We start from the raw sequence: 27,974 nt of genomic DNA on the forward strand, positions 1-27,974 counted from the left end.
TGTGAACACTTTTTAGGAGCCAGAGACTAAACAGTACTCAAAGTGAGGACTGAATTTTGTCAGGGTCAGAATTAGCCAGTGTTCCGAACATGTGGATACCCATATAAAATCCAGTTTAAAACCATTCTGTTGTACCTCCTGCAATACCACTCCTGTGAGACATCATGACTAACCCAAATCACTTTCTGATGGCCTCACGTATTACAGACACAGTTTGCTGCTGCTCAGACGTTCTCAGAATAGCAGTGACAGTCTAACTAGGAGTTTTAAGTTGACCCTGCCCATCAGAATCCTATCTACATGAAAAAGAAAATACTAGTTCTACTAAATCTAAGTTGCCTCAAAAAAACCATTAAAGAGGAGGAGAGCTCCAGGCTCAGTTTTCAGGAGACACCTTCAATATTCCAACCACAGCAGCCCTGCTCTTTCAGAGGACACAGGTCCTGAACTGCACCATGCTCTCTCACGAAGCCAAAAAAATAAAAGGAATTTTTCTGAGAGTGGGAATGTATCTGTTATTACACGTGTAGGATCATTTCTGTACATAAAACACACAGCAGCCCGTCACACTCAGCACACCAACACCATAACCTCCGGCAGCTGCCGGAGCCACTTCTGGGACAGCCCAGAACGGGAAAGGCTGAGGGGCCTGTAAATTGCCAGCTCCAAATTCTACACTGAAAGGTAATTCCCGTCCTGTGCAGCTATCCCACGTTTTATTTCCCTCATGGATGTTCCCTAGGCGACCCCTGAGCTGACTTAGTGCACCCTGGTTGATGGCCGTGGTGTGACACACCCGAGGCCCAGCACACCCCTGTCTGCAGGGTGACCATGGACCTGCACGGCCCCAGTGCTCCTGCAGGCTGATGACAGGGGCAGCCTCTGGCATGGCAGAATCACTGCCTTGGCCTGGAAGAGACCTTACACCTCCTGCAGTCCTGCCATGGCCAGGGACACCTCCCACAGACAAAGGGATCCAAACTCCTCACCTCTAGGAGAGCTGTTCCTATGCTCTTAAAAACACCCTTACAGTGTTGTGTCTGTTACCTCCCCTCCTCCATTTCTGAACTTTCCCAAACTGGCTTAAAAAGTTTCTAAATGTCAAAGAAACCAAGATACACAACAGACAGGGTTGGGGGCCAGGGCACATATTCTGTTTCGTGGTCTGTCAAAGGCTTGACAGAATTGTAAGGGAGCAAAAATAAGGTGTTAAAATGAGATTCCTCATTATTTCTACTAAAAACCAAGAGCGAGTGCCACAGCTGTAACACATGTAAATTGAGGCAGTATTTGGAAGTTCAATTAAAGCCATTTCTCATCTCCAACAGCCCAGCTTGGCCCCACTATTATCAAAGAAATCACAGATTTCGTGTTGTATTTCAAGTCTGATATACATACATATGCATATATGTATTTACATATGCATGTACATATATATATCTGTTAAAAATCTGTTAAGCATTTGCAATTCTAAAATCCCTCAGGCTTTCCGCATCTGTGCAGCTTTGGCTGAGGCACGAGACTGACAGCCACAAATATTTTATGAACCTGAGGTTGGGCCCTGAAGCAAAGAGGCACTGAAATCTGGAAGGCTTTGCACAGGGCCAAGGTTTGGAGCGGGAAGGCTGCAGCAGGACTTGGCAGGGATAACACTCTGGGGAGTAAAACGTGGCATTACCTATCTGGAGCACCTCTCGCACACAAAACAATTTCAAAGTAAGGTTTAATTGGAGCAAGAACTCAAACTGAGAAATTTAAAGGACCAAGAGAAGTTCCTGATCAGGAGTTCTTGCAATGCTACTTAATACAGGCTTCAAATATTGATTTTTTTGAGACAAGCCCCTTGTAAACTCAACTATCACATCTAGGAGTCATATGTATAGTGTAACTTAAATGTAACATCTAGGAATAATACCTATAGTCCAGACAAATCCCAGTCTTCACCAATCCTGCACACATACGTGGTTTAATGCTCCATTTTGCAGTGACATTTCCTGATATCCAGGAATAATGATAATTTACTGAGCTTCTGATCTGCTATGTGCATTTGATGATCTTTCTTACAAGCAGCCAGTTTGGAAAGCATTAATTCTGTTCTTTCTGCTGAAACCTGACTTTGGTGTAAAATCCTGCCTTCCTTTAATGACCTTGTGCCTCAGGTTCTCCTTCTCCATGGAGCCTGCCCGGATGGAAATATAAGCCAAGGGGGGGATCCCCCATGAGGCAAGGCTGGAGACCCACATCCTACTCTATGACACACCAGAACATGTGTCCAGGACCTGCTCAGGTTTCCAGCCTTAATAAAAAGTAGAATTCACAAGAATCAAATTTTATGTCTAAAATATTGCCATTACAATGCAGAAACCCACCTCCTCTCCAGCTGCCCTGTGTGACAACTCCGGTCATGCTCCTAAAGCCTTTTTGGCTGAGATACCATGGTTAAATTAATTTTAACCTCATTTGCCACCCAGTGACTTGTCATTTCAGTTCCAAACCTGCACAAGAATCTTTTTTTGGCATTATCTGTGTAAGAAGGGGATCCCAGTACCAAGGTGCCAGACAAGGATCACCAGACTGCAGATGAAACACAAGCTCTCTGTAAGTGACAATGCCTCCAGTTTCTCCTTCATGGTGCATTAAAACAGACTATTAAACCAAACAGACATAGTTAATTGTTTTAAAGCCACTATTAATCTAGCAGATTGTTACATGAAGAAATATAGTGCACCTGTTATTTTTAACAAAGCAGCCTAAGATTTATGGTCAAGATTTAACCACAGGAAACCGGAGAGAAAAAATGTGAGACACGAAAATTGCAGTTGTAAAGTACATTGTGAAAAATAAAAAGGAAAGGAAGGAGGTAGTGGTTGTGAATTTTGTATAATAGGTACATGCCATAAAATTATTCCTGTTCTAAGGTGGCGAGTTTTGAAAAGATGTGTGCCAAATAAAATGCAAATAAACCCACCCTGAACCCTCAAAAGAAATGATAACCCTGTTCCATGTCTAGGTTAATGGTTGGACTTGATGATCTTGAAGGTCTTCTCCAACCTAAACGATTCAGGGATTCTATGTGCACCTCCCGCTGGCTTCACCAGCTCCACACTATTCCTTTGTAACTTAGCAACTGCTTTGGTTTTAGTCACATTCTTATAGAAACTTTTGGGGAGAGGGATGACTGCAGGGAGAGAAGGTGAGTATTTTTTCAGTGATTGCATTTCTGTCCCTGATTCACACAAAACAAGTTTCCCTTTGGAGGGAGGGAGGTTGCACACTTCCAACACTCCCTTACCTCTCAAACATAATGAAAATCAGCTCTCCTGATGTGACTCCCTAAACTCAGAAAAGGTAAAAGTTGCACCACAGAAATTAAAAATGAAAAGTAAAAATCAGTAATATCCTGTTAAAAGTCAGTTCCCTCAGTGCCAGTGGGAGTGGCTGATTCAGTTCCAGCTTGGATCTCCCTGCTCCGAAGAGTTAGGATGTTACCTGGTTACCTCATGAAATACTTCAAACCTGTCACACCAGTAGTTTTTGTCACAGCAGTTTCTTTGATTCTATCCCAGAAAGCTGTTCCATGACACAAGAACAAACCCAGTAGCTGGAGGAGGGCTGCCAGCAGTCCCGACGTGAATGTTTTAATAACGTTTTAATAACCACTGCCGTTGGATCCCAAGAGATAACGCCGTTCCTGGAAGCTGCCAGCGGCTCCAAGGGCACGCTGACCAGGACCAGGGGAAGTTGCAGACTGCATCCCACCTAACCATAACCCTACACATCAGCTTTGCATGATTATTGTATTAGTGTCTATGGAGAAAAGAGGCAAACAGTCGATGCCACTGTCTTTCCATTAAATGCATCTTGGCATCACAGGATGCCAGGACAGAGACCCCTGGCTCCCTTAGCCCTCCTGAAAATCCCAGCCAGGAGCTGTGTGCACAGATCCTTCCAATCCACACCCTTCCTGGGAAGGCATACAGGCGGGCAAGAATTAATACTTTGACTTGAATTTGCTGGGACGCTTCCAAATCACTTCCATTTCCAGAAGGAATTAAAACAGGTGCTTTGTCTCCACAAAGCGGCTTAAGCTAAAATCCTGATACCACTTGCTGCTCTCACATGGGGTCATGGTCATTAAATATTTAAGCCAAAACAACAGTAATTTGAGGCGAGAAAGCAGCAATGTTTAGCAGATAAACCCCTGCCTGTCCGGATTCCCCATCTCCGCTCGCTCTCCATGAGGATCCAGCTGCTTTAAGAGCTCAACGCATCCATGAGGCACAACCCCAAATACTGTTTAAAAACCAGAAGCTTAAAAGAAAATGAGAACTGAGCTTCTGACCTTACCTAGGGTCATCTCACCACGTCACAGCCGGGGTTATTTCCAGGGCAGCGTGTGAGAGCTTTCACTGCAGCTGCTTCAATAGGACTTTGCCTGGGGATTAATGGATGACTTCGGCTTCTCTTTCTTACCAGCCTTTACAATTCAGGAGAACGCACAGAGGATTTCTTCTGCAGCAGTTGAGTAAGAAGACAAAAGTGAGCTAACCTCCTGACCTGCACAATAACCTCATGGAGGAGTCCATTCAACAGAGCTGCTTGCTGTTCCTGGGAAAAGGAAGAGAAGAGGAAACAATACCTTGGATGCTGCTGAAGAGGGGAAACTACCACAGCGATACTTTTGCTCAACCTCTGGGCAACTTTTAACAAAAGTAGAAGGAGCAAGAACTTCCAATCCCAGGCACCAAAGAGGAGGGAGGGAAAGGGAGACCTCGAGCGGAAGGGACCATGACATGGATGCTCATGTTTGGTTTCAAGTATATAAATACATCTATAAATCCCAGTGGAGTTAAAGGAGGCTGCTCTGCCAGCTCCAATTCCAGCATGTGACAGTCTGTCACCACCTGGGCATTCTCCAGAGCTGTGCTATGGCACAGGGGCTGCAGCTCCAGAAACCCCCAGGACATCATGGGATGGTCAGATATTCTAATCTGCATGAAAAAAAGGGATTGTAATACTACACAGGGTATTATTTTAGGATTTCATTTACATTCCAGACTGTTTGCAACAAATTGCAGGATAATACCTGAAAATTCACCTCAGGTTAGTGGTGTAGTTACACAAAGGTAAGGGTGTACATGAAAAGATGTGGGGAAATATATATAAACACAGACTCTTCATTGCTTTCTGCTGCTTTTCTGTTGGTTAGTCAAGCTCATCAGTGTTTATGACATCAAACACAACAGACAAGCATATATCTATACTATGTTGTTACAAGGAGAAATGGTTAAAATCAATTTTAAAAGCTCAGCTTTGTTCCTACTGAAATTCCTCACTGCAGTATTTGTGACCTATGTCCTATTTCCCCTCTCTTTTGGGGGTTTCAAAGTGCACTTTTGCTTTTGTACGATGACTGTATGGAGAAATGCTTAAAAATATAATTCTTTATCGATTTATTTGGTTTGCACACCCTTATCCAGACTGGAATGCTCATTTTAAGTGGCCCCTGGTTCCAGGAGGTGCCCTACAGTGTTGTCTGTCGCAGCAACACACAACACTTCATTTTGAAAACAATTAAAAATGGCAAAGCATCTGAAGACTAAGAAAACACTCAGGTTTCCTTTTGTCCAATACAATTTCTAAAAGGATATCACACTATCAAGATCAGCATAATTAAGGGATTTCAATCTCTCCTCTTTCCATCTTTATTTCCCAAATGAAACCATGGTACATTCTGCAAAGTGTAACCAGTAATACCATTTTTCCCCCCTCTTGAGCCTCAAGTTGTGTGCCAAGTCACACAACACGTGTCCTTTGTTGGAGCTCTGATACCTCGGTGGATTTACTGGATTCAGCTGAGTTCAGCCAGTGAATTCAAAAGTTGTGCAGGAACATGAACAGCCACGAGCTCGAGGGCCCAAGCATTCTGCTGGTTTTAGTGGACTTAGAGTAGTAATGAAGGAAGTATAATTAAAGCATATTCCTTACCTTACAGTTCCAACTTTAATTGGGAATCTTAGCTTCCCCTCAGCCTCCCAATCTGTGCAGCAGGTTCTGACTTTAGGACAAATTACAGGAGGTCCAAAACACAAGTGTAGCATTCAGCTTCAAATGGGAAGTTCATCCTCTGAGGAAGTTCAAGGCAAATTTAAAATATCAGTAACTGCCACTGCCAACATCCCTCACCTGGCTTTCCTTTGTCAGAGCCTGAGCAAGAGCCCCTTCAGTGAAAGTACTGAGCAATGTCCTCTAGTGAAATAGCCAAACAAGTAGAATTTGTAAACTTGGATTCTTATTAGAAAAGAACTGCATCTTAAAGAAAAATGTGGGTTTTAATCTCAAAGGAAGAAAGGGCTTAGACCATCACTATTCAGTGTAAAACAAAATAAAGAAGCTCTCCTTTAATGATTCTCCCAGGGTGCTATGCAGCATCACACATGATCTTTTTCCCAGTCTCTTAATTTGCTATTTGCTGCTTTGCTGCTTTGTGGAAGAGACACTTGATACCACAGTCTTTTCACAGGCTTCATTCTACACTCAACTAGAACTTGAATTCGGCACAGGCGAATGAGGGAATTCAAACCCTGGGCAAAGTGAGTGCCAGCTCAGTGCTCACTGATTCCATATTCAAACTAGAAACCCTCCTTAATCCAGCCAGCTCTGGGACATGGGTGATCCCCTTCACTTCCTACTTACCCAAACCACTGATCAGGATCCATCAGTCAGTGGCTGAGCCCTTCAGTCTTGTTTATCCCCCTTAGGATATGGTGTTTCTAATTGCCCTACAAGACATACTGGCACAGTCTTCCCATTTTCCTTAACAAAAACCAAAAGACTTTCTGAACGTGAGGCTCACATGTTACAACGTGAGTATTTAAACCTTTTCCTCAAAACCTTCTGTGGAAAGCCTAAAAAGCAATCACATAGGATACTAAAATGTGACTAATCTCAGCACTTTTTGGTCAGTCTCAGTAATTTTTAGCTGGTTTTTTAAACCCTTTGGGCTGGCAGCAGCATGTTCTGGTAGCACCACTTTTATTTTTTGCAGTACATTAACTTCTTGTCCTTTGCAGGTTTTACTGAATCTAACGCCTTAAAGACAAATAAAATAAAACAGTGCATAATTTTATCTATTTTTCTTTACAACTCTGTAAAGCTCTGTATTCCACATGATTTAAACAGCAAAACCACTCATCAGCTCAGGTCATTTAAAAGGCTTTTAAGTATTGGGCCGAGTTTATAGGAAAGCTTTCCCACACTGAAGTCTGGCTCTCACTCCGGAGGTCTGGATGATTTAAAGTTACCTTCCTGGGCCATCTGTGCCAGCAGTGAGCTGTCCCCTCTGATAAGGGGCAGAGTGGAAAGAAATCAACAGTAACTCCTTAAAATCACCCTCAGTGGGAGGGGTGCCTGCCAGAGGTCAGGAATCCCAGCCCTGCTGCTACTGAAGCCCTTCATTTACTGTCCAGTGTTCCATGTGTGAAGTGATTGAGTGGTTGCTCTGTTCTGCCTTTCCAAGGCACTTTCTATATTTAACCCATCACTGTATAAAACACCTCGGTGTGCCTCAAGTATGGGAGGCAAAAACAGTAGGCAAATACATCTGAAGGGCTCAAAGAGAGCCCTGAGGACTGGAAAAAAAGAGAAACCAGCATTGAAAATAACCTGAAATATTCTGGAGTGACAATCACGTTTGTCCAATAAAATGTTTGTCTGTTTGCCCAAAATAGGCTCCAAAATAGCTGGAGGATAAGAGGTGCCTTTATAGTGAGTCATTGGAAGGAAAACTGAGTCCCTTTGGTGGGCCCAGCCCGAGGACCATCGCAGGCAACGGAGGCTGTGACCCTGCCTGGGCTTTGACTTACCCCTCCTGATGGCTCCTGAGTGCTGACAGCACGGCAATGCTTTATTCCCATTTTCATTTATCCCGTAATACCATTCCCAGCCCTTCATCCGTGTCTTCTTTTCATCCAAGCTTTCACTGATGTGCTCCATCTGTGCTGGCCTGGGCTGGGACTGCCCACCTCGTGTGAGTCAGCAGCACAACACTTGCTCAGGATTCCTTTGCCAAATATCAACATAGTTATTGACATTAATCCCACTCTACCTACACCAAAGCACTCCTGTTTTTTATACAGTGATACAGAAGAAGGAGACATCCCCAGCTAGCACCAACTGGTGTAGTTCCTTAGAAAACACTGGAATGCCACCAGGTGAGTACCTGACCTCACCAAAGGGATGACAGGATTTCAGCCTAAAATACAGATCAATAAAGGATATTGTTGCAACAAGAAGAAACAAAAGGAAGAGGCACCAAGTGAAAAGAAGAAGTATGGTAGGAAAGAAAACTTTTTGGACAGTTAAAAAAGACAGAGCCCAAGCTAACAACTCTGGAAACCCTCCTGCTGGTATGAAACTCCTTATCAAAGGACCCTTGGCCTTCTCAGTCTGGCTGATAAGCTGAGCAACCTTTCACTTCTTATTTAAAAGCATCTCTTTAAAGTAAACACCTTTCCTGCCAGTGAGGACACAACCCAAGGTACATTATTTTCCATCGGGGAGGCCTTTTCTCCCATTACAGGCATTCCCATACACCATTGTCAACACTGAAGTCTAAATTTAGTGGGAAAAGATCTTTGGTCTCACCCTCTCACTTTGCAGATTTATCTAAGAATCAAGGCAGTGATGAACTGTCAGTACAGGCTACATTTTCAAGTTCTTCATCTTTGTGACTGCTACCATTTATTAGAAGTCAACATACAGGCCACTAAGACATCTTGAAAATGGATTAAGTTGAAGCTACATGATGGAAAAGTGCAAATAATTGTATTTTTTCGCTATTTTACTCTATAAAGAAGACTTCTTTTATGACTGTGTGTACATATGTGCTTCCTTAATATGTTTGGGTTTTACTGTCCAATTTTAACAAAATTTGGCAAATGGTGGAGATCTCCAAGACAGTCTCCTTGTCAAGGAGACTGTTCCTGCTAAATCTGCAATGTAAGCAGTAAGGTGAAGGAGTCCAAGTGGCTTTAAAGACAAGCTGCAACATCAGCCTCAAAGGGAGAAAAGTCCTTCAAAACAGATGAAGGAAATACAGGAATTACTTCTTCCATGATATAATTTAGGTATTTATACTTTACTGAAGCAATGCCATCATATGCACAGAAACAGTTCGTAAATGAAAAACAGAAAGATTTGCTTTTGACTGCACAGGTACCTGTTGAAAATTAATTCTGGATTAAATGCCAAAAGTACTCAGTGTGATACAGAGAAACCAGATTACCCCTAAACTACTTGTCAGAACTTTTCCTTAGGGGTCTATGAAGCCCTGTGCTACAGTAAAACACTTAAGCACGTGAAGAACAGGAAACATCTATAATCCCATGTAAGTGCTCTTATTTTTTTAGCTTCCTGAGTGCTTTGCCAGGGGATACGTGTACATATCATTTGAATTCAAAGTGTAAAAGCAGGAAATGAGAAAAATTAATGATTTGACTCTTAACCATTTTAAAAGATTTTAAATTTTCCTAGGAATTAGCCTAGGAGCAAAAAAATGGAAAAAATACCCATCAGAGTCTTACTGATTTTAAATCCTGAACTAGGAGTTTCCTAATAATATTGAAGCTTCAAAAAATCCAGGCTTGGATATTTTTTTTCAGTTTCGATACTGGTATAAAATCTTTTCTTGGAATTAAATCCTAATTTAGGATTGCAATCTAGCAAGAAGGAACTGAAACAAAATGAAATCTAAACCTGCATGTCCAGAAGTGACACATTTTAATATTCTGCTGCCTAAAGTTCTGAGAAAATATACAGCTCCCTTCCCAGGAAATTGGTTTTCATCACTTCAGAGCAAAGCTGGCTTGCTGTTTCTGCACCTGTACTCAGCACAATATGCTCTGCCTTTTCAAATAGGATACTCAAGGTATAATCCCATTGTTGGATGCAGTCCAAGCTATGAAATTAGATTTACTACAAGATATTTGATGCCAAGACTGTGACATGAAAAGTCTGAGCTGAAAACACTGTTTTTTGCGAAGTAACCAATGGTTGTGACTGAGGGAGTCTCAGTAGGCCCTGCTTTTTGAAGATTAAACTTTTCCCATTTAAATAAACACAGAAAGATATTGGGCTGGTACTGTGTTAAAAAAAAAATATCCAGAAAGTTAGAGCTACCTTTATTAGGCAATATTCTTTATTTCTCACCAAGTAAAGATTATTTCGAGTACCTAATTTCAAATGGGGAGGTGATGCAGCTGCTTCGGCACGTTGGGGCTGTGCAGGCACTCAGTTAACAGGGCACACACAGCCACAGGTAGGCTGGAACAGTGCCAGCACAGCAGCAGACTGGCTGGAATCAGTTTGGAATTAGATAGGCATAGCTGCCTAGAACTGGAAGAAGCCAACAGAGGACAAAGAAATATCTTGCTGAAGTGTTAAGAATCTTGTACCTCAGGTTACTTATTTCTGTGAACGAGGCAAAAACCTTGCAGTCAGAGGGCTGGCTCCCTTCTCACTGCTGCAGTCCCAAATCAATAACTCCCTCCCTCCCTGCTCCTCACTCTCACCTTCTTCCTACTTTGCTCAGCATCCAGAGTGTTCCAAGGGTGACCTGCTGATGTGCTCCCCACACCACAGGGTGGGAAACCACAAAGTGTCTGGATGGACCAGTGAGACACTGAGACTCTTACCTGCTGCCTGGCTCCTTTCTGTGGGTGACCTTGCTGCTGCTGCTGCTGCCAGCTGCACCACAGAGCCATTTCCTTGGAATTCACCATTCCCAACACGGTGGGAGCCACTGCTTGGCAGCACTTCTGCACCTCTTGACTCACACAATGCTCTTGGCTCATTTCATGTCCTTTCCTTGAGCTACAGAGAAAAGAAACAAACTGTTGAACACAAAAATCAGCTTTAAAAAATGTCACTCAGTGATGTAATCTGTGAATTCTGTGTTCTAGGAAGAGGAAACATGCTCGCTTCCAGACACATAAAAGCTCCAGCACATATAGCACAAGAGAGAAAATCAACTCATCTTCATCAGAAATCTACTTTAACATCTCAAATATACTTGAAGTGACATTTAACCTCACCTGAGAAAGGTAAGAGGTGATTCTCCATCCTCAAAATCAGCACTGAGGTGAAAGCTGCAAGCCCAGACGGTGCCTCTGCTGTGCAAGGTGCTGGATGAAAACACAAGCCTGCAGAATTTAAAGGTAAAAGACATGAAAAGAAAATGGAATTAAAGGTGGACAGGATTTAAGTGTCCTCCCGTGCCGGGCAGTTTGCCAGTTGCTGTTCCCTTTTTTTTTTTTAAGAGAACACTCACTGGGAGTTCATGTGCACAGGCTGCTGAATAAAAGCAAATGCCATCCAGGTCACTCTGAGTTCCAGGAACACAGAGGCAGCTCATTTGTCTGCAGCTACAGACAATGGATTGGCAGTGCAGGTCTGGGAAGAACTGAGGTGTCACCAGTACAAGCAGCACCTGGTGACAGCTCACATTTATGCAGCATCACAGCACCTAAAGAAAAGCGACCCTGAGGAGGTCACTCCAATTCCCTGAGGGATTTAATACCCGTGGAAAGTCAGAGTGAAGGAACTGCTGGCCCATCCTTGTGATGTTAGAGCTCCGACTGCCAGCAGGGATAAGGGGAACAGCGCCATGGGGGCTGTCACTGCACAACTGTGTAGGAAAACAGCCTCTTCTCAACTGAAACGACTGGAGGAAATTTCTTTTAAAACTTCCACCTACTTCTTTGAGGAAGAGGCCTTCAAATGGAACTTTTTTTTTAATGGGGCAGGAAACACCCCTTGATGCTTTTAGAATTAAAGCAGGCAATGTAGAGATAGTTTACACAAAGCCACTGTTATTTGGGAACATTTACCTCAAACCTCAGGCCAGGAACAGTGGGGAGACTACAATCAAAATGACAATTCCGACTGCTTTGGACCTTCATTTCCATGCTTTCCATCCTCTGAATGGCTCACACGAACTGAAACCACCCGGCATTCCATGCAGCACATTTGACTTAACAATGAGGGGACTGCCTCGGGCACCTTGGGGTGCTGGGAATGACACGGATTTGCATTTGCAAAGTCCCTTTTTACTCCCTCCCCATACTTTAGCTTCCTTATCATCCCACCCTGCTCTCCCGACCACCCCATCACAAGGCACAGGATAAAGCATGTACACAGGCCGACCAAAACAGACAGCCAATGCTGCTCCCAAAGCCTCCAGCTCATCCTAACAACTCCAGATGTTGCTGTCGGAGCTGAGCCTCGCTGCACACACCAGCTCTCTGGTACTGCTTTAACTGTGGTTACCGCTTGGAACTGGGAAGAGGATCACTCCCAGGAATGCAGCTTAAACGGAGCCTCTGCATTTTAAGCGGATGTTCTGTTTGGAAAGCAAAGCTTCAGGAAACAAGGCAAGGCGCAGCCTGGAGAAGCACTTCTCCGACGGCGGCACGGCTCAGACTGCAGCAGGAAGGAGCAGCACGGCTGAGAACAGCCAAAACAGAGACAATGCGAAACCTCTCCGGGCTGTTTGACATTGTGGGCTGGTCCTGGAGCCAGCGAATAAACCCAGGGGCTGGGAATGCATTATCCAAACCCTGACCCCGGCCAGATATAATTATTTGAACAATGCAAATTGGAAAAAGATTTCATCTCAGATAGTTGTGCCTGAGATGGAGATTCATAGTTCATTACGTATTTATAATGAGAGGACTTTGCTTTCTCAAAGGCACGATAATTATCAGCTTCAAGCAGCTTTTGCATTGCAAAATGCTGCTATTTAACCTACTTGGCAGCTGCCGCACTCAAACAGCCATCTAAAGACATTATTACATTTATCTGCACCTTTGCTCCTCCTTGTACATCACTTGATTCCATCCCTTCCAGAGACACCATTTTTCAGGACAGCATTTCCCGCATGAGATAGAATTGAAGAAACCCCTCCATCAACTCCTTATGGTTTCATAAATAAATAACTTCCCTGTAAAACAGCATTTACAGAAAATGCAACAGACACATTTTGCTGGAAATGTCAGTCCCAGGGGAAAAATCAGTAATAATTTACTATAGCATAGCTACTGGGCAGAAATAATATTGTTTATTAGCAAAAATTATATGGCAAAAGAAATGTAACTAAGGGAGTATCCTACAAAAAAGGTCTCCTACGTGATCCCAGATTCAAACACAACTTCTAGCTAATACATAAAAAGTTTAAAGTAGCTGCCAGTATTGTTTTCTTCAGGAAGGAGCGAGTATCCAAATATTCTAGCTGGCATGGGTGGAATTCAAGAGAACCTGCACTGACTTACGCCTTTGGAGGAGGTGGGTGTTCCCTGAAGAGTCCAGCAACTCAGAAGTGAAAATGAGTTCTAAGATGAGCCCTTTGCAAATTGCTACCCAGGAGAAAACACAAAAAGAGGCAGCAAGAAAGAAGGACATTCTGCACAGAATGAGCTAATCAAGAAGTAAAACTAATTTAGAGAATAAGAAATGGGGTTTCCATGTCAAATCTGGAATTGAAAAATTGCTCTATCCAGCAATCCTACATGGAAAGTCGCTTGAACTTGGAAGTGGGTGCCTGGTTTCAAAAGGATTAGTTACCTTTCCAGCTTTTATATCCAGCTCTTTATAGGTCTCGGGATCACAGTAACTCACCAGCTGGATGCCATCAGCATGTGCAGTACGTAAAACAGCATAAACCAGAGAGGCAAAAACCTTCCTCATTTTGCGAGGGAGGAGGTGCCAGAAGACTTACACATATGGCCGGGGCCAGGGTTCCCGCCTCGGGAATGGGTTCCAGGGCACCATTCCAGGCAGTTCCAACCCCAAACGAGCACTGCCAGTAACACATCACCATTTCCAACTGCTTATCAGCCTCAGAAAAGCTGAGTAAGAACCGGAGATTAAGTTTACGGTTCATATTGTGACAATACCTTCTAATTCTGAGGGGGAAGCAAAAGCAAAGAGCAGCTGAGAACGGCAGGTTTCAGCAAGAGGAAGAAAGGGACTGGCCTGATTTACAGCTGTGTGACTTATGGCCACATCTGGCAGTGTAAGGCCAGGGAATTTTATGGGGATGGAAACACCCCTTGATGCTTTTATAATTAGAGCAGACAAAGTAGAGATAGTTTACACAAAGTGACTTCTTCTTTGGGAACATTTACCCGAAACCTTGGGCCAGGAACAGTGGGGACACTACATTCAAAATGACAAATCTGAGTGCTTTGGACCTTCATTTCCATGTGTTTCACGCTCCTGAGTGGCTCACAGCAGAGACTAGAAATGGGGTTTAATTCCCACTGCTCATCTGTATAAAATTATTACAGGGAGAAAAGTAGGTCCTTTCTGTACACAACAATAATGAGAAGTCTTATCTAAAAACATCTTACACGTGCTCAGCAAAGCCAAAGCAGTTTCTGCTGCTACTTAAGCATTTTGTTTCAATGATACTCTGAATATAGAGCTGGCAGAGACAGCACTTGGCTGCTCTCTGTCCTGGCTACAAGGCACAGGGAAGCCACACAGACATTGGTCCTTAAATTTTGGCAGGTTTTGGGAAAAAATCCAGATCCACTGAAGCAGTTTGAGCTGTTAGACAGAATTCATGCTTCTAATTAGGATAATTCACTCTAATAGGCCTCCGAAGGCTTTCCAATTTTGGCAAACATCTTTTAATGAGGCTCAAGTTGGATCCGTATGCCTTATATATTAAAATATTTTAAATAAACGCTCCACGCAGAAACCTTTCTGATCTTCAGAAAAAATGAGTTAGAACAACAAGCTGAAAAAACGGTACTAATACAAAGGGCACAGCTTCAGATGAAGAAAAGGAGAAGTGTTGTCCTAAGGAAGATTCCTTTTCCATCCTGGCAAAGCACCATCCGTTTCAGCTGGATGTTCCTACTGGAATGGCAGGGAGCTGTGCTGCAATGATACAACTGTGGATTTTACTCTGGAGGTATTAAGAATAATTGCTTACCCTGTGACCTATGCAGAAAATCCGTGCAACTGCTCCCACACAGAAGGTTCCATCAGCTCAAGGAAAGCAAGGGAAAGCTGCAAATTACAGAGTTGAAACTACAGCACTAATAATTCTTCTGGTATGAACACCTGAATCTTCCTACTTCCCCAGGAAGAGAGTATAAGCAGAGAATGGCAGGGGAAACAGAAATAACAAAGCAGAGAGTGAAATAGGAAAAAGGCTGAGATACTTCCTTGGAAGGTGAGGACCTAAATGCAAAATGGAGAGTCCATAGAATAAGAAAACTGAGAGAGAGACAGCTGGTATTTCCAAAAGTTCTCCTACTGAAATGATGTAAAAGTGAATATATTCAAATGTCTGAACAGCCCCTAGGGCTGGGATTTTCTGAACTCTGACTTCATTTCCCTTAAACACAGATATTATCTCAGCAACTTCACACCAAAAGAAAACAGAGGTGGCAGAACCAACTTAGGTGCTCCTGTACCATGATGAAGACTCTGAAATACGGGATCCTTCTCTCAGGGTATACACAGGGCAATATCAAACTTCTGGAAGGTTGGACTAGGAATGGTAAGGGTAGACTTTCTCACTCTCATTAAACTGGAGAAGGTTCGCTCTTGGAAAGATTAGGTTGTGTTTAGCTGCCATTTATCCAGTGTAAACGAACCACTGAGTGCAAAATTCAAACCTGACACACACTGACAGATCCATCTCATGGCCTCAATCCAGCAAACTTCAGTAAGTTCTGAATTTTTTTCAAATCCATTGAGCTCCTCCACGTCCACTGAGCTCCGTTTTACCACGTAAGCATTGCCAAAGGAGTGTTCCAAAGCAGACAGCCCAATCAATGCACATTGCACTGGAGGCTGAGGTGGGGCAGAGCTGCTGAGGCAGCTGTGCTGCTCCTGCCTCTTCCTTTACAGCAGACAGTTATTGATTTCCTCTCCTTTCTGGTGCCAGCAATGTTTGTTTTTCTTAGGTTAGTCATCTCAAAGAAAAGTCACCCTTCCCTGTCCTATTCCCCCCCAATCAAATCAGAACAAAAGGAATCAATGACAGTCCCAAAATTTATTCTCCCCCCAAGAAAGGTACAAAGCACAAAATGGATGTTTTCTGCTGGGGAAGGACACAGGACAGTCCCTCTGCACAGAGCCCAGAGTGATGCCAAGAGTTGTCTCCCTTTGCAAGGACTGAGGATGGAAAGGGCTGAAGATTAACATGCTCTTACTGTCCCACATGTGACATAAGTATTCTGCAACATGGAAAGGGACTTCTGTCCCAAGGGAACATATCCCTATGGCTCTCCTAAAAGCCTCACATATCCCACACATTAACTCCCATCCCATTATTAACACAAAATCACTTTTATTCAACGATTTGTATCCCTGATCAACACTAACTCAGAACTGGCCAAGCTGACTCACAGAACTGATTTTCCTCGTCCTCTGCTAGTGTTGGCTGCTGGTGAAATGGAGCAAAGGCAGCACCCACCCTTCATCCAGACACCGCACCGGTCACTGAGACATTCCCTTCAGAGGAGAGTGAACTGTCCCCCACATGGCAGTGGTGCAGACATGGTCAGCAACCACCCAAACATTCCCTGAGAAACCCCAGCCTCAGCGTTTCCTTTCATTACACCATGCTGAGGTCAGCTCCCCAACATCCCACAGATGTTTAGTCAGCATCTGTTCAAAGCCCCCTGCACTCTCTCAGGTATGTCTTTGTTCTCGGCACCTGTGAGAGGATGAAAGAATCAAAAAGGGAGCACTGATCACTTTATATCTAATCACTTGCATCCCGTTCATTTATCCTTCCCACACTAGGCAGGTAAACTGGAGCTTTATCCTTTCCTTCACTCCTCTCCCTCAGTGTCTGAATCCTGCAGCACAGGAAAACAGAACAGCAGTAGCCTCTTCAGGTTTCACTGGTTTTTTGATTTTCTGACTCATTTTGTCACTCTTACACCCCTTGGCCATGCTTTGGCACTGAATTTTGACTTTGGCTGCAGCAATCACCAGAGCCTGGGTGGGCTGAGCATCAGAGCTCAGCCAGGGATAGAGACAGGCAAATATTATCTCTCTATTAATATGTTAATGACTCCTGATTGCTGTGAGCACTAAATGATTTCCCTCCCAGTCTGAGAGGTGGAACAGAACCGACAGGACACCTCCATTTGCCACACAATAATACTGTCATCAGCCTGAAATTTGGGCTGCTTCTGAGAGGAGTTATTGCTCTGTGAAGAGGAAGCACACTGCTGCTGCTATCTATTAATTATCACCAGTTGGTTTCTGGAAAAACACCATGCTATAAATACAGCTCAAAAGGTGGTTTGCTGAGGTTTCCCTTTAGAATCCATCCATTTAATCAAGTCACAGCCAGAAGGATGAAGAAGAGCCTGTGGGGAGCTGATCATCTGAGACAGTGCCAAGATCTTCATCAGCTGCAGCAGTTTAAAATTACAACTTTCCAATTTCAAGGAAGGCTTTAGGACACTCTGAGAGGTAGTGCTCCTTACTGGAATTCCTCTTCCCAAGAGGCTAATGCCTGCCTGGCACTCTTTTTCATGCCACTGCTGGCTTTTAGCAGGTTTAATCCTGCTCCTGTGGAAACCTGGGCAAAACTGAAGGAATTCTAACTCTAAAGACAGAGATAAACCAAGAAGTAACAATAAACAACTAATGTGCTGAGCATTTAAAAAAAAAAAAAGAGAGAGAGATTACTCACGGACTTATTCTGAGGTAAGAGATAAAGCTTGTTATAGGTTTGTAAGATTGTTCACCACCTGCATCACCTGAGCCAAGGAACACTGTTTATCCTTTATGGACTTAGTTAAAATAATTATATTGATTGATTTTTAAACCCTTTTTCTAATAAATGGACTAATTCCGTTACAATGCATCTCAGCTTTTATTATGATGATGCAAAATGCCCTCTTTTTGCCATTTGGAAAGAATTAAGACTAGGTAATGCATTTAATTACAGTAAAAACAAAAAAATATATTAGGAGAAATAGCAAAATAGGCCACATGGATGCATGCAGCAGTTTTCTTGACAACTTAGGGGAATTCTCTTAAAAGTGATAACTGATCACACTCTGTCTGTCTGTGCTGCCTTTTAACAAAGTTAAGCACATTTTAGCACAAATGCTCTGGTCTGCAGTGACCTGCTGGGATACAAATCAAACCTCGGGCTGCTGGCTACCAGCCAGGTAAATTCAAACTATGTGACAAGGCCTCTTATACTTTTTATTGCTTCTTTTAAATCCCAGGTTTCTTTAAGAGAAAATCCTTTGCACTTCTCCTAAGTACAGTTTGCCTTAGTATAAGAAATGTGCTGTGACAATAAGCTGGTCTAAATCAAGACAAATTCATTGATTTAATGGAGTGATGCTAATATATATTATTTGTCTCATGGTTTCTACTATTTGAGATGAAATGGGTCATTGTGCCCTTGTTTTAGGTCTTTCATGTCCTCATTTTTACAACAATGTAAGAGCCCAATATTTCCCATTATGTATTTTAACGTGGCATTCCTCCAGCATTTTCCACTTTGCCAGTGACAAGGCCATGACTGAACTAACCCCACGGCAGAGAGTGAAAGCATTACTGCTAAAATACACCCTGACTTCAGCACAGGCTGACATTCCGCATGGATGCTTGGAAGAAATCACTCTTGGCAGCTCCTGTAGTACTTGGTGCTGTTCCCACACCCCCATTCCTGGGCTGATGTAATTAGAGGGCACACAACTGGCTTAAGCTCCTACAAGTGAGTGCAAATGCTTTATTTAAAGACCAGCCTTGGACTCTGAAAAAAAAAAAATTAATTACAAAAGCCTTTTACCTTGACTTTCACCTGGACTGACCGTGACAGTCTAGAACTGGAATGAGCATTTCTCACTGCAGCTCATTTGTTCTCTGTGTGCACCTACAGTCAGCTATTTCCCTCATCTATAGGAGGAATGTCAATGAGTCCAGTTCCTATGATCCTGTTAGGGTCAGTCAGCTGCCACTTCCTCAGAAGTCCTTCCAAGGAATGAGAGGGCACAGACAAGGCAGGGGTAAAGCAGGAATATGACCCTCCAGGAGAAGATTTCTTTGCAAGAGCCAGGCTGCTCCAAAGATTCTGCAGAAATCTCTGCTGAGAGCTGGAATGAGCTTGGAAGATCTCAGGATTTCTAGGGCTGCTACTGGGACAGGAGGAATACAGCATGTCAGGAGTTTTATCCCACAAAACAGGAGCCAGAACTGCCTGACTCACCACAAAACAGGCTTTACCATAGAAATTATAAAACCATGAGTAAGTGAGGAGAACTTTTCTGGGAGTCTGCATTTCTTCCCATCCAGCCAGACAGCTGAGCTAGGACTTCCAGAGAAATACTGAAATTACCTTCACCACACACAGAGAAGACAATACTTATCTGATTCTTACAGTAACATATGCAAGGGTGGTTACTGGATCTTTTAACTCCAGGCCCTCAAACTCTGACCCACTTCAAGTGGATTTTTGAGAAGTAGTAGCTTTTTATCTCATCCCAATCACAGCCTTATGCTGATTCCAATCTCTACTTATGCTTATAAACACCATCTCCTGAGGCAGCAGCCTGAAGACCTTTATGTGATAGAGTCGCCTTCCTTTGCAAAGTTTCTGTTTTTCACCAGTTCTGCAGATCCCTTGCTGCTACTTCTAGATCTGGTTTTGATTTTAAAAGAATATGGAAATGTACACGGAGTAAAACTGCATTACTAAGGACTTCATGGCTTTTACAAAATCCCTTTGTTTCTGAATTAGCATTATGGAAACAAACACAAAAGAGTTTATAAAAAAAACCTCTTAATTTTAATAATTATTGGCTTTTGATATCTCTTCTCCAAAAAACTCTTTGTTTCATTGGCCACCATTAAAATGTCTGCCCTTAAGGTTTCTTCCTTAAGGTTGGACATGGGGTGAGGAGATGCTTCAAAACTCCTCATAAGATTGGAAAGAAACTCCTAAAATTAATTATATTACGCTATATATATCACCTTCCTTTTGTTCTCACTGTCAAGTAACATATGTTGAAAACTCAGAATGAAGTAAAAAGCATTCAAGGCCCATTCAGGTAAAGTGTTTTATAAGATATGAATGAACAAAAACCAAACTGTCTGAGCAAGAATGAGATTTCCCAGGTGCCCAGAATCAGCCTACCACTGATCCCACTGACTTCAACTACAGAAACAGGAGGCTGAGGAGGAATGCTTTGGAAATCCTAGCACAACATGCAAATTTTGTATGAGAAACATATAATGGACCTCCATCAAAACCAGGATGAAGGAATGCATTCTGCATTTCAAGGCCTGAAGGAAAGAGCTTTTATAGGCTGAAAAGAAAGGAACAGAAAGTAAATTTGGCTAGCTAAATTGGAGAGAGGGGTGGATTTTTGTTTGTTTGTAATTGGCATAATTTTTAAATGAAGGAATCTGGAGAATATTAACAGTTATGCCTAAATCTGTGCTGAAAATACTTTTTGTCATTTTAGAGCCAAAAATAGCCTCTTGCCAAAACCTGTAAAATGCTTTTGAAACAAGGAAAAGAACAAAAAAAAAAAAAAGGCACCTTCCAAATGGAATTCTCAAGTCTCATGGGCAGGCAATCATCAGCTCCAATTAGTCCCTGGCAGGGGAGCCTGAGCAAGAGTGATAGACTCAGTGCATCCAAAAATGTTTAGTCTAGACTAAACCACACTGGAATCCTCCGCAGACCAGACCTCAGCCCTCTGGATCCCTGACAGCCATCTCTACTGGCCACAAACAACAACACAGCCTGGATCCTATTCCAGGCTTCCCTCCCACCTCTCCTTATCTAGCCCAGTGCTATTCCCTCTCCCAAACCCACAGGGGCTCAGGTAAAAAGCTGTTGACTGCTGCAAGTATCTGAAGGCTGGTTAATGAACGTAGGTAATGCTCCCCTGTGCCCCCAGTCATCTGTACAGTGAGCATGTGAGCCAAACCCAAAATAATAAACCCAGAGAAACATGTTCCTCTGCCTGACAGCAGCCAGAAGCCACTGTTGCCAAAGAGAAAAGAGTCTGGAGCTGCTCTTTCTAAAACATTGTCAGCACAATTAATTCTGAAATATGCTCTGAAAACATGGAATGTGGCCCATCTGTCCCAGCTCCTCGTGTGTATTTAATGATCAGGGAATAGGAACTCGGTGTTTCATCACCCAGCTCAGCTTCCCCACACAGAGGATGCAGCCACTAGTTAAGAATTCCCTCCTTTCCCAAACTCAATCCTAAATGGCATCTCCAACAGAAAGGGAAGTCACAGACTCACCAACTCCTTTGTCACCATCCCATCATCACAACCACCAGCCCATCAGCACAATCAAGTAAGATTGCAGCATTATTTTTCTTTCTTTATTCTATAAACTGGCCACTGGCATTAGCAGAGATAATCTGGTACTTCCCTGGAATCCCCAGAGCTGCACCCATTCCTCTAGCAAACCAGAAAAGTGACAGACATTCAGATCTATCTGTGGATTGAGCCACAGGAACTGAGGGGGTTGAGACCTGACCTGCCTGCCCAGAGGGGAGCTGCTACATCCAGCTCTCATCCATAATTGTCCAGGACTCAGAATCCTATTTTTCCACTGAATTCCAACAAGAGCTCAGCCTGCTAAATAATGCCAGGCTGGCATTTTACACATCAGCAGGACCATGCACTTAACAAAACGGTCAGAACCTTCTTGTAAAAGGTGTAAGGAAGAATACACAAGGTCAAACAAATTTACAACAACTGTCACTCAGACTTGTGGCAAACAGGCTGGCACCTTTGATAGAGTAGGATTAGATAATGACTGAGGATTTGGGAATAAAAAAAAGGTAGTTATTTAAAATAATGTTCACTGGATGCACATGATTCATTGCAGTTACACCACACCATGACTTTAATCTGTGGTGATTTCACAAGATTGCACATGAAAGAAGTTAGATAATTATATAGATACTATATATAAATTGTATAGAAATATATAAACCCCCATAATATGTAGATAATAAATCAAACAAATAATATACATAAAATATTTATATTTGCTTTTATGCTGTATCTTTCCTATGCTTTGCCTCAAGACAATGTTTGCCCACTTAATGTGACCCTTATGAAAAGTTCAATACCTGTATGTGCATTCCAAGCTTTTCAAATCGAGACTTTGATGAGTGATAAAATTTGCTGGGAAAACAAGCCCTGACTCCCATTTCAGCACATCATGGACACATTTATTTCACTTACTGGATGCACCTACCTGCTTCCACTAAAAGATGTCCCCAGGTGGACCAGGAGTTAATCGAGGAGCCACCTCTAATCACAGTATCACTGAAGCCACCCATTACCATGCCTTGTGTAGCCAGAACAGATGTTTAACTGGATTCTCCTGGGATTTAAGAGTCCTTTCAGGAAAAAAAAAAAGCAGTACATCTTGAAGCAATCAGGCAAAGGATTGTAATTCTAATTTAAAGATAACCATTGGCAAATTAAGTCTATCAGTTAAACAAACTTTCCTAAGGAAACAGTGCCTAGTTTTCTTGGGCTTTACAGGTTTATCCTCTTGCTTCAGGCCAGAACAGCTTCCATAGGCTGCTGCTCTCTGGTTTTGAGATAGACTCTGCCTTCTTTTTTGTACTGCTGCTCTGCCCTGGCCTCTGCTCACACCTACATCCCCCCCCCACGACCTGCAGAGAATAGCTTGTACCTTACAGCTCTAGAAATAATGCAAGTTCAGAGGGACCTTTGGAGCCTGCTCCATAAACACTGAATTTAGCCTTATTCAGCACTATTCCTGTATGAACTTAAAAAGAGAGATAAAAGAGGTCTCACTGAATCGAAATTCTCCAAGGTCTCTCCAACAGAACCCACTCTGAGGATGTACACCAAGTTCAAATGAATTAAGACCAGAGTTCATGTTCTCCTGAAAAGCCAAACCAAAATGACAGAAAGCCCCTTGGAAGCCCGAAGGAATGTAGGAAACCAGAAAGGCTACTCCTGTTATGCTTCCAAGGCTGCCAAAACCAGGAGCTGTGAGAAATCTTGTTCACCAGCAATTTCCAGCATGATTTCTCACTGAATAAATTTAATCCAGAGGCAGTTCCTAAATTATAGCTTGATAAAATATCTGTAACGAATATAAAAATAGCTTAAAATCTGCCATAAGCTTTAGAATTACATTTTCCATGGAGCAGCTGGAATGTCCGGGGCAACGTGGATACACTTTCTTGTGGAGTGTCTATAAAGTGGATTAAAGACTGGCCACGCATCCTTCAGCCAGGTTTTGGGATTTGCTGGATCTCTGCAGTAATATCAGGAATGGCACGTCATGTTGCCAAAATCCAGAGTACTACAGGAGAAGGCGTGGGCCTTAGTAGTTTCTGTTTGAACCCCTGTAAATAACAGTTCCCTTTTGATGCAGAGGGAACTTTAGGAATGGAAGAGGAGAAAACAGAGGTTTTCTCTATAATCCTGGCAGAGCTGTGGTCCTGCTCAGGCTCAGACCAACCACATCCCCAGCCTACCTACATTCAGAAGTCACCAGGAACAACTTACTATCATATTCCAATAATACTTCCCAAAGCAGACAAAGAGCCTGACTTACTCCTCTCTTCATCCAGTACAGAGACATTTCTTGCAGTGAGGTTTGGTTAAAGGCCAGTTCTTAAAGACTTGAAAAAAAACCCAAAACAAAACCCAACAAAAAAAGAGCCATTATCTGACTCCAACCACAGGAACATCTGAATGCTAAACATGGTGAAAAAAGGGCGTCTTAATAGCAAAAACATCTGCTCTTTATAAAGTGAGATTTTGTGCCAGCAGTGCAGAAAATGAGTGAAACACTATGGCAGTGCTACCAGTTCCATGTGGATTATGGAGGTCCTCAATTCCCCAAGGAAACCCATGCTAGAAGCTCTTTATTTTTGACTTGGAGCAACCTGGTCTAGTGGAAGGTGTCCCCACCCAGGGCAAGGCCTTGGAACAAGAGGGGCTTTAAGGTCCCTCCTGTCCCAAATCACTTTAGCATTCTATGACTTGAAGCAGCCTGGCTTTAAGCAAACCCAGCAGCACTTCCTTCTGAGCACCTACAGCAGGTGAAACCTCACTGCTTTGCTTTCCATGGCCTCTACCAGGTATAAATCCATCAGGGGGAACAGTGGATTGGAAGCTGTAGGAAGGAATGACCATTCCTGACCACATCGTATTTCCTTTCAACAGATTCTGGACAGATTTCCTTTTGAAAATGAACATTCCAACTAAAAGGGATAAACAGCACTGGAAACACACCCTTGGCATCACTAACATCCCTGGGATCAACAGGGGAATGAGTTCAGTGAGATTATTCCAAGCCAAACTTTGGCTAGGGATGCTGAGCAGCTCCAGAAGAACATACAACAGGATCCAACAGGAATCTCTGCCATCAAGGCCTTGGGCTTTCCAAGGACAAGGACAAACCTGTCATTGAAGGTACCAAAACATAAAGCCCCTTCCTGTCTGCCATCCAACTGCCACACATATGGAAACCTGGGACATAGTCCTCCAAAATCCAGCACCGCTCTCCAGACTGGGAATAAACACCCCCAGATGCAGAAGCCTTTAATAATTTTTAAAATATAAAAGTATAACTTCATTTCCTCTGTTCTGCTTAATTCTGTTCTGGGTATGTAGTGGAAAAGGTCAGAGAAAATGAGATTTCATTCAGGGAACTGATTCATTCTCACAGAGTTTTTTACAGAATGGGGCAGAAAAAGATGGAAATGGATATTCCCAGAGGACAGTGATGTAATATTCTTGCACACGCTGATGAGTATCTCAAGAATCCAGTCCTTAGGAGGAAATATTTACTTTTTTCTGGCTAAACTGAAGTGGTTACTCTTTTGAGGACTACAAGATCCATCATTCAGTATGACATTGCTTTCATGCTGACTTTTTTTTCTCCTTTTAAAGCAAAAAATGCAAAATAAATACTTAATATCTGTTGGACTTAATAGCCTCATTATGTGCAGGGTTCCCTGTGTTCACCAGCACATTTCTGAATCTGTGTCTGCCACTCCATCCTAACCCTGGCATGCCTTGCCTCAGAGGTAGCCCACTGTGCTCACATACCTTTGCTGCAGTCCTGAAGACCATCTGATCACGTACCGAGGGGGCAAGAATTAAAAAAAAACATGCTTTGTTTCCTAAGAAAAATTCATTTCACACAGGGGAACTTAGGATGTGGATTCCCCGTAGAAGGAGAATTTAATTTACAACAAGCCAGTTCAGATGAAATCAGGATGCTCTGTATTCCTTTGTGGAAAGAAGTGGGAAAAATGGGTAATCAAATTTAGAGTCGGAATTGAACTCTCAAAGTTCTGATATATGTTGTCAAAATTAGCAGAAATATCAGACCCTGTTAATTCCTCCATTCCTTAATTGACGTGGGCATGATAAACTGCTGTTTTTCTTTGTTCCTGTGACTGTGAACTTCAGAAAGACTCAAGCAAACAAGGTGCTCAGAGAGTGGGGCGAGCTCTGCCAGGTGGGGGTTCCCAGGGATTCTCCAAGCAGCAGCACTGCCCAAAGCTCCCTGATTTGTCTGGATGCAGCTCTTCAAGCATTTCAGGGAATGGCTTCTGATCTCAAAGCAAGAGAAGAGTCAGATTTAAACTGGTTTGATTTGCTGTTTGGCTGCTGGCAGACAATAAAACCTAGCACACCTGCAGAAGCACTCACCTCCCTGAATCTGGGACCTTTCCAGCTCATGGTGTTCATTCAGAGGATATGCTGAACGTTCCCATTCAAACCCCAAAAGATGGGCAAGTGCAACTGTAAAATGTTTAAGTGTCTGTATGGAGAGACTACGGGAGACTGGAAAAGTTCAAAATCAAACCAGTTTTTCCTCAGATTTGCCTCCATACTGCTACCCCTTTCCAGGTTGTTATAGAAGGAGATGAAGGAAAAACCTGGATGAATTAAAAACCCACCCAACTAATAAGAAGACCCAACTTCAGCCAACCACCTAACACAATAAAAGAAGAGCCTCCCTTCTGCTTCTCCTGACAATTCCATAAGAAAGCAGCTGGCACATTGCATCCTGTTCTCAGAAGACTTCCATCTCCCAAATTGTGAGATCCAGGACCACTTTTACCTCTTTTAACGGAACAGCAAATCAGAGAAGATTATCACAATGTTGCCTTTCAGCCTCTTCTCCTAAACATGGAAAAAAATCTGGACATTTTCTGGGAATGTCAGTCACTGCTGAGAAAAAGTCATTTCCTCCCTGATAACCTGCACTCAAAGCCTGAAGTGATTAAAGTGATTACAGGTCTGCCTGGAAAATGGACATGTCTGTACTTTCTGGGAGAATTCTTTCCCTTTTAATTTGGTAGGAGGAGACTCAAATCCCAGAAAAAATGAACCAGTTTTGTATTTCTGAATATAGTTCCAGAAATTCTGGTATTTCTGAAAATAATAAAGTTCAATATGTTTTGTGGTTTTAGAAAAAAAAAAAAGTCTTAATTTATAGCTGTTAAATTCATGTACAAATACAACTAAGAACAACAAAATTCCTCCATCCAAAAGATGGGGGGAAAAAAAGGGAAATTCTTAATTGAAAAAAGCCAATTATTTCAAACCAGATGAAGTGCTTTTAAACAACTTTGGGGTTTGTGGATTTTTTGTCTCTACAAGCCTCTAAGATGGGAGGTTTGTCTGTAGTGTGACTCCCTGCAAGCCAGATTTAGCTGCAAGAAATCCATGGAGTTTAGTTGCTTATCTTAGATTGTCCAGACTTTAATGGCCTGGAAACACACAGAGCAGTTTTGCAAGATCAGATTTTTCAAAAATTCCAGTATTGGTTTTGTTTCAAGCTGGCTGGAAATCTGTCCAGCACAGATTCTTTTACACTGGTTTAATAGTTTGAGTTTCAGCTGAAATCTGGAATTTTAAAAGCATATTGCAGGCTTTTGAAATTTCTGCTTGAAAATCAGAAAGCACTTGCATTTGGGTGTGATTTGAGCGGTGACAAAAACATATAAAACTCAGCCATTTCCCAGTATATTTCCCTGTCACTTTGCTTCCAAGCTCTGCTTCGGGATTAAAGAATTTATCTTAATGCTGCGATGCCATTTCCCACCAGAAATACTGGAAATGTGTCAGACCCCAAGACCTGTCAGCAGAGTGACAAACTTTTAAAGGTGGGTCTGAAAAAACCTGACAGTTCTCAATGTCAAACTTCTTTAAGTATCTTTAACAGTTTCTGTCCCATATACAGGACTCTACGGGGTCAGAAGAAATTATTTGGAAATTATACAGTTATGCACAAACAGAATGCCAGATCATGTTTTTTTTCATGATCCATGAAAAAGAGGTCAAAATTAAAACAGAGTATTTTTGACTCAGACTCCTCAAAAACCCAGCAGCTACCAAAAAGTGTCCAGCAACAAAGAATCCAAGTAGTCTCTTTGCTGCAAAAATATGAATTAATAGGCTTTACTGAGCAGGTAAAACTGCATTTCAACACAAGAGCTAAAATTTTACTGTACCTTCGGAAAAAAAGGGTTTCGGTTTCACAGGGTTACAGGCCAGCTCCTTTCATCTCTGACCCACAAGGCACAACTCTACCATAGGGCAGCTTCCAGAAAAAAACTGCAGAGGCAAGAAATCAATTCATCAGGATTCCAGGAAAACACATTTGATTCAGTAAACAGCACTGTTTGCAAGCCTCCTTTCCAATGATGGAGCTCTACTCCCAAAATACGCGCAGGTTATGTGTGTACGTACCAGGAGAAGTGTTGGAGGAACTTGCCAAATTGTGTTAGGAAATATGGCTGAGATCATTATTTAATTATAAACCCATCTTTTAACCACCCTTGCAGCACAGAACATCCAGGGCATCATGCACATCCTGTGCATCCCTCCACCTGCTTCTCATCTCTCAGGGACTCTGTGACAATAGAAAGAGTGAG

General features: G+C 42.6%; 1 protein-coding gene and 1 long non-coding RNA gene across 5 annotated transcripts in view; both read right to left on the reverse strand.

Annotated features, from left to right (window-relative positions):
* The window catches only part of ADAMTS3 (ADAM metallopeptidase with thrombospondin type 1 motif 3), a 69,072-nt gene extending 57,874 nt beyond the window's left edge, over positions 1 to 11,198 (reverse strand). Inside the window, exons 1-5 of one of the 4 annotated variants that reach the window (XM_017837964.1) lie at positions 11,094 to 11,198; positions 10,695 to 10,872; positions 7,866 to 8,062; positions 5,989 to 6,127; positions 4,348 to 4,512 (exon numbers count right to left, since the gene is read on the reverse strand). In XM_017837964.1, the coding sequence (XP_017693453.1) occupies positions 4,348 to 4,357 (10 nt within the window). In that variant the 5' untranslated portion in view covers positions 4,358 to 4,512; positions 5,989 to 6,127; positions 7,866 to 8,062; positions 10,695 to 10,872; positions 11,094 to 11,198. Of the gene's footprint in view, positions 1 to 4,347; positions 4,609 to 5,988; positions 6,128 to 7,865; positions 9,732 to 10,694; positions 10,873 to 11,093 lie in introns of those variants that run through there. The other 3 variants (XM_017837962.1, XM_017837963.1, XM_017837965.1) reach the window with 3 other exon arrangements.
* A 1,675-nt stretch (positions 11,199 to 12,873) lies between these two features.
* LOC108508833 lies at positions 12,874 to 27,651 on the reverse strand. The gene is made up of 3 exons (XR_001878519.1): positions 27,552 to 27,651; positions 22,286 to 22,430; positions 12,874 to 13,000 (listed from the first exon to the last, which is right to left on the reverse strand). It is a non-coding gene; the product is annotated as an uncharacterized LOC108508833 (long non-coding RNA).
* Positions 27,652 to 27,974: the final 323 nt, after the last annotated feature.

Source organism: Lepidothrix coronata, unplaced genomic scaffold, assembly GCF_001604755.1.
Source record: "Lepidothrix coronata isolate B3197 unplaced genomic scaffold, Lepidothrix_coronata-1.0 Scaffold318, whole genome shotgun sequence".
Lineage (NCBI taxonomy): Eukaryota > Metazoa > Chordata > Aves > Passeriformes > Pipridae > Lepidothrix > Lepidothrix coronata.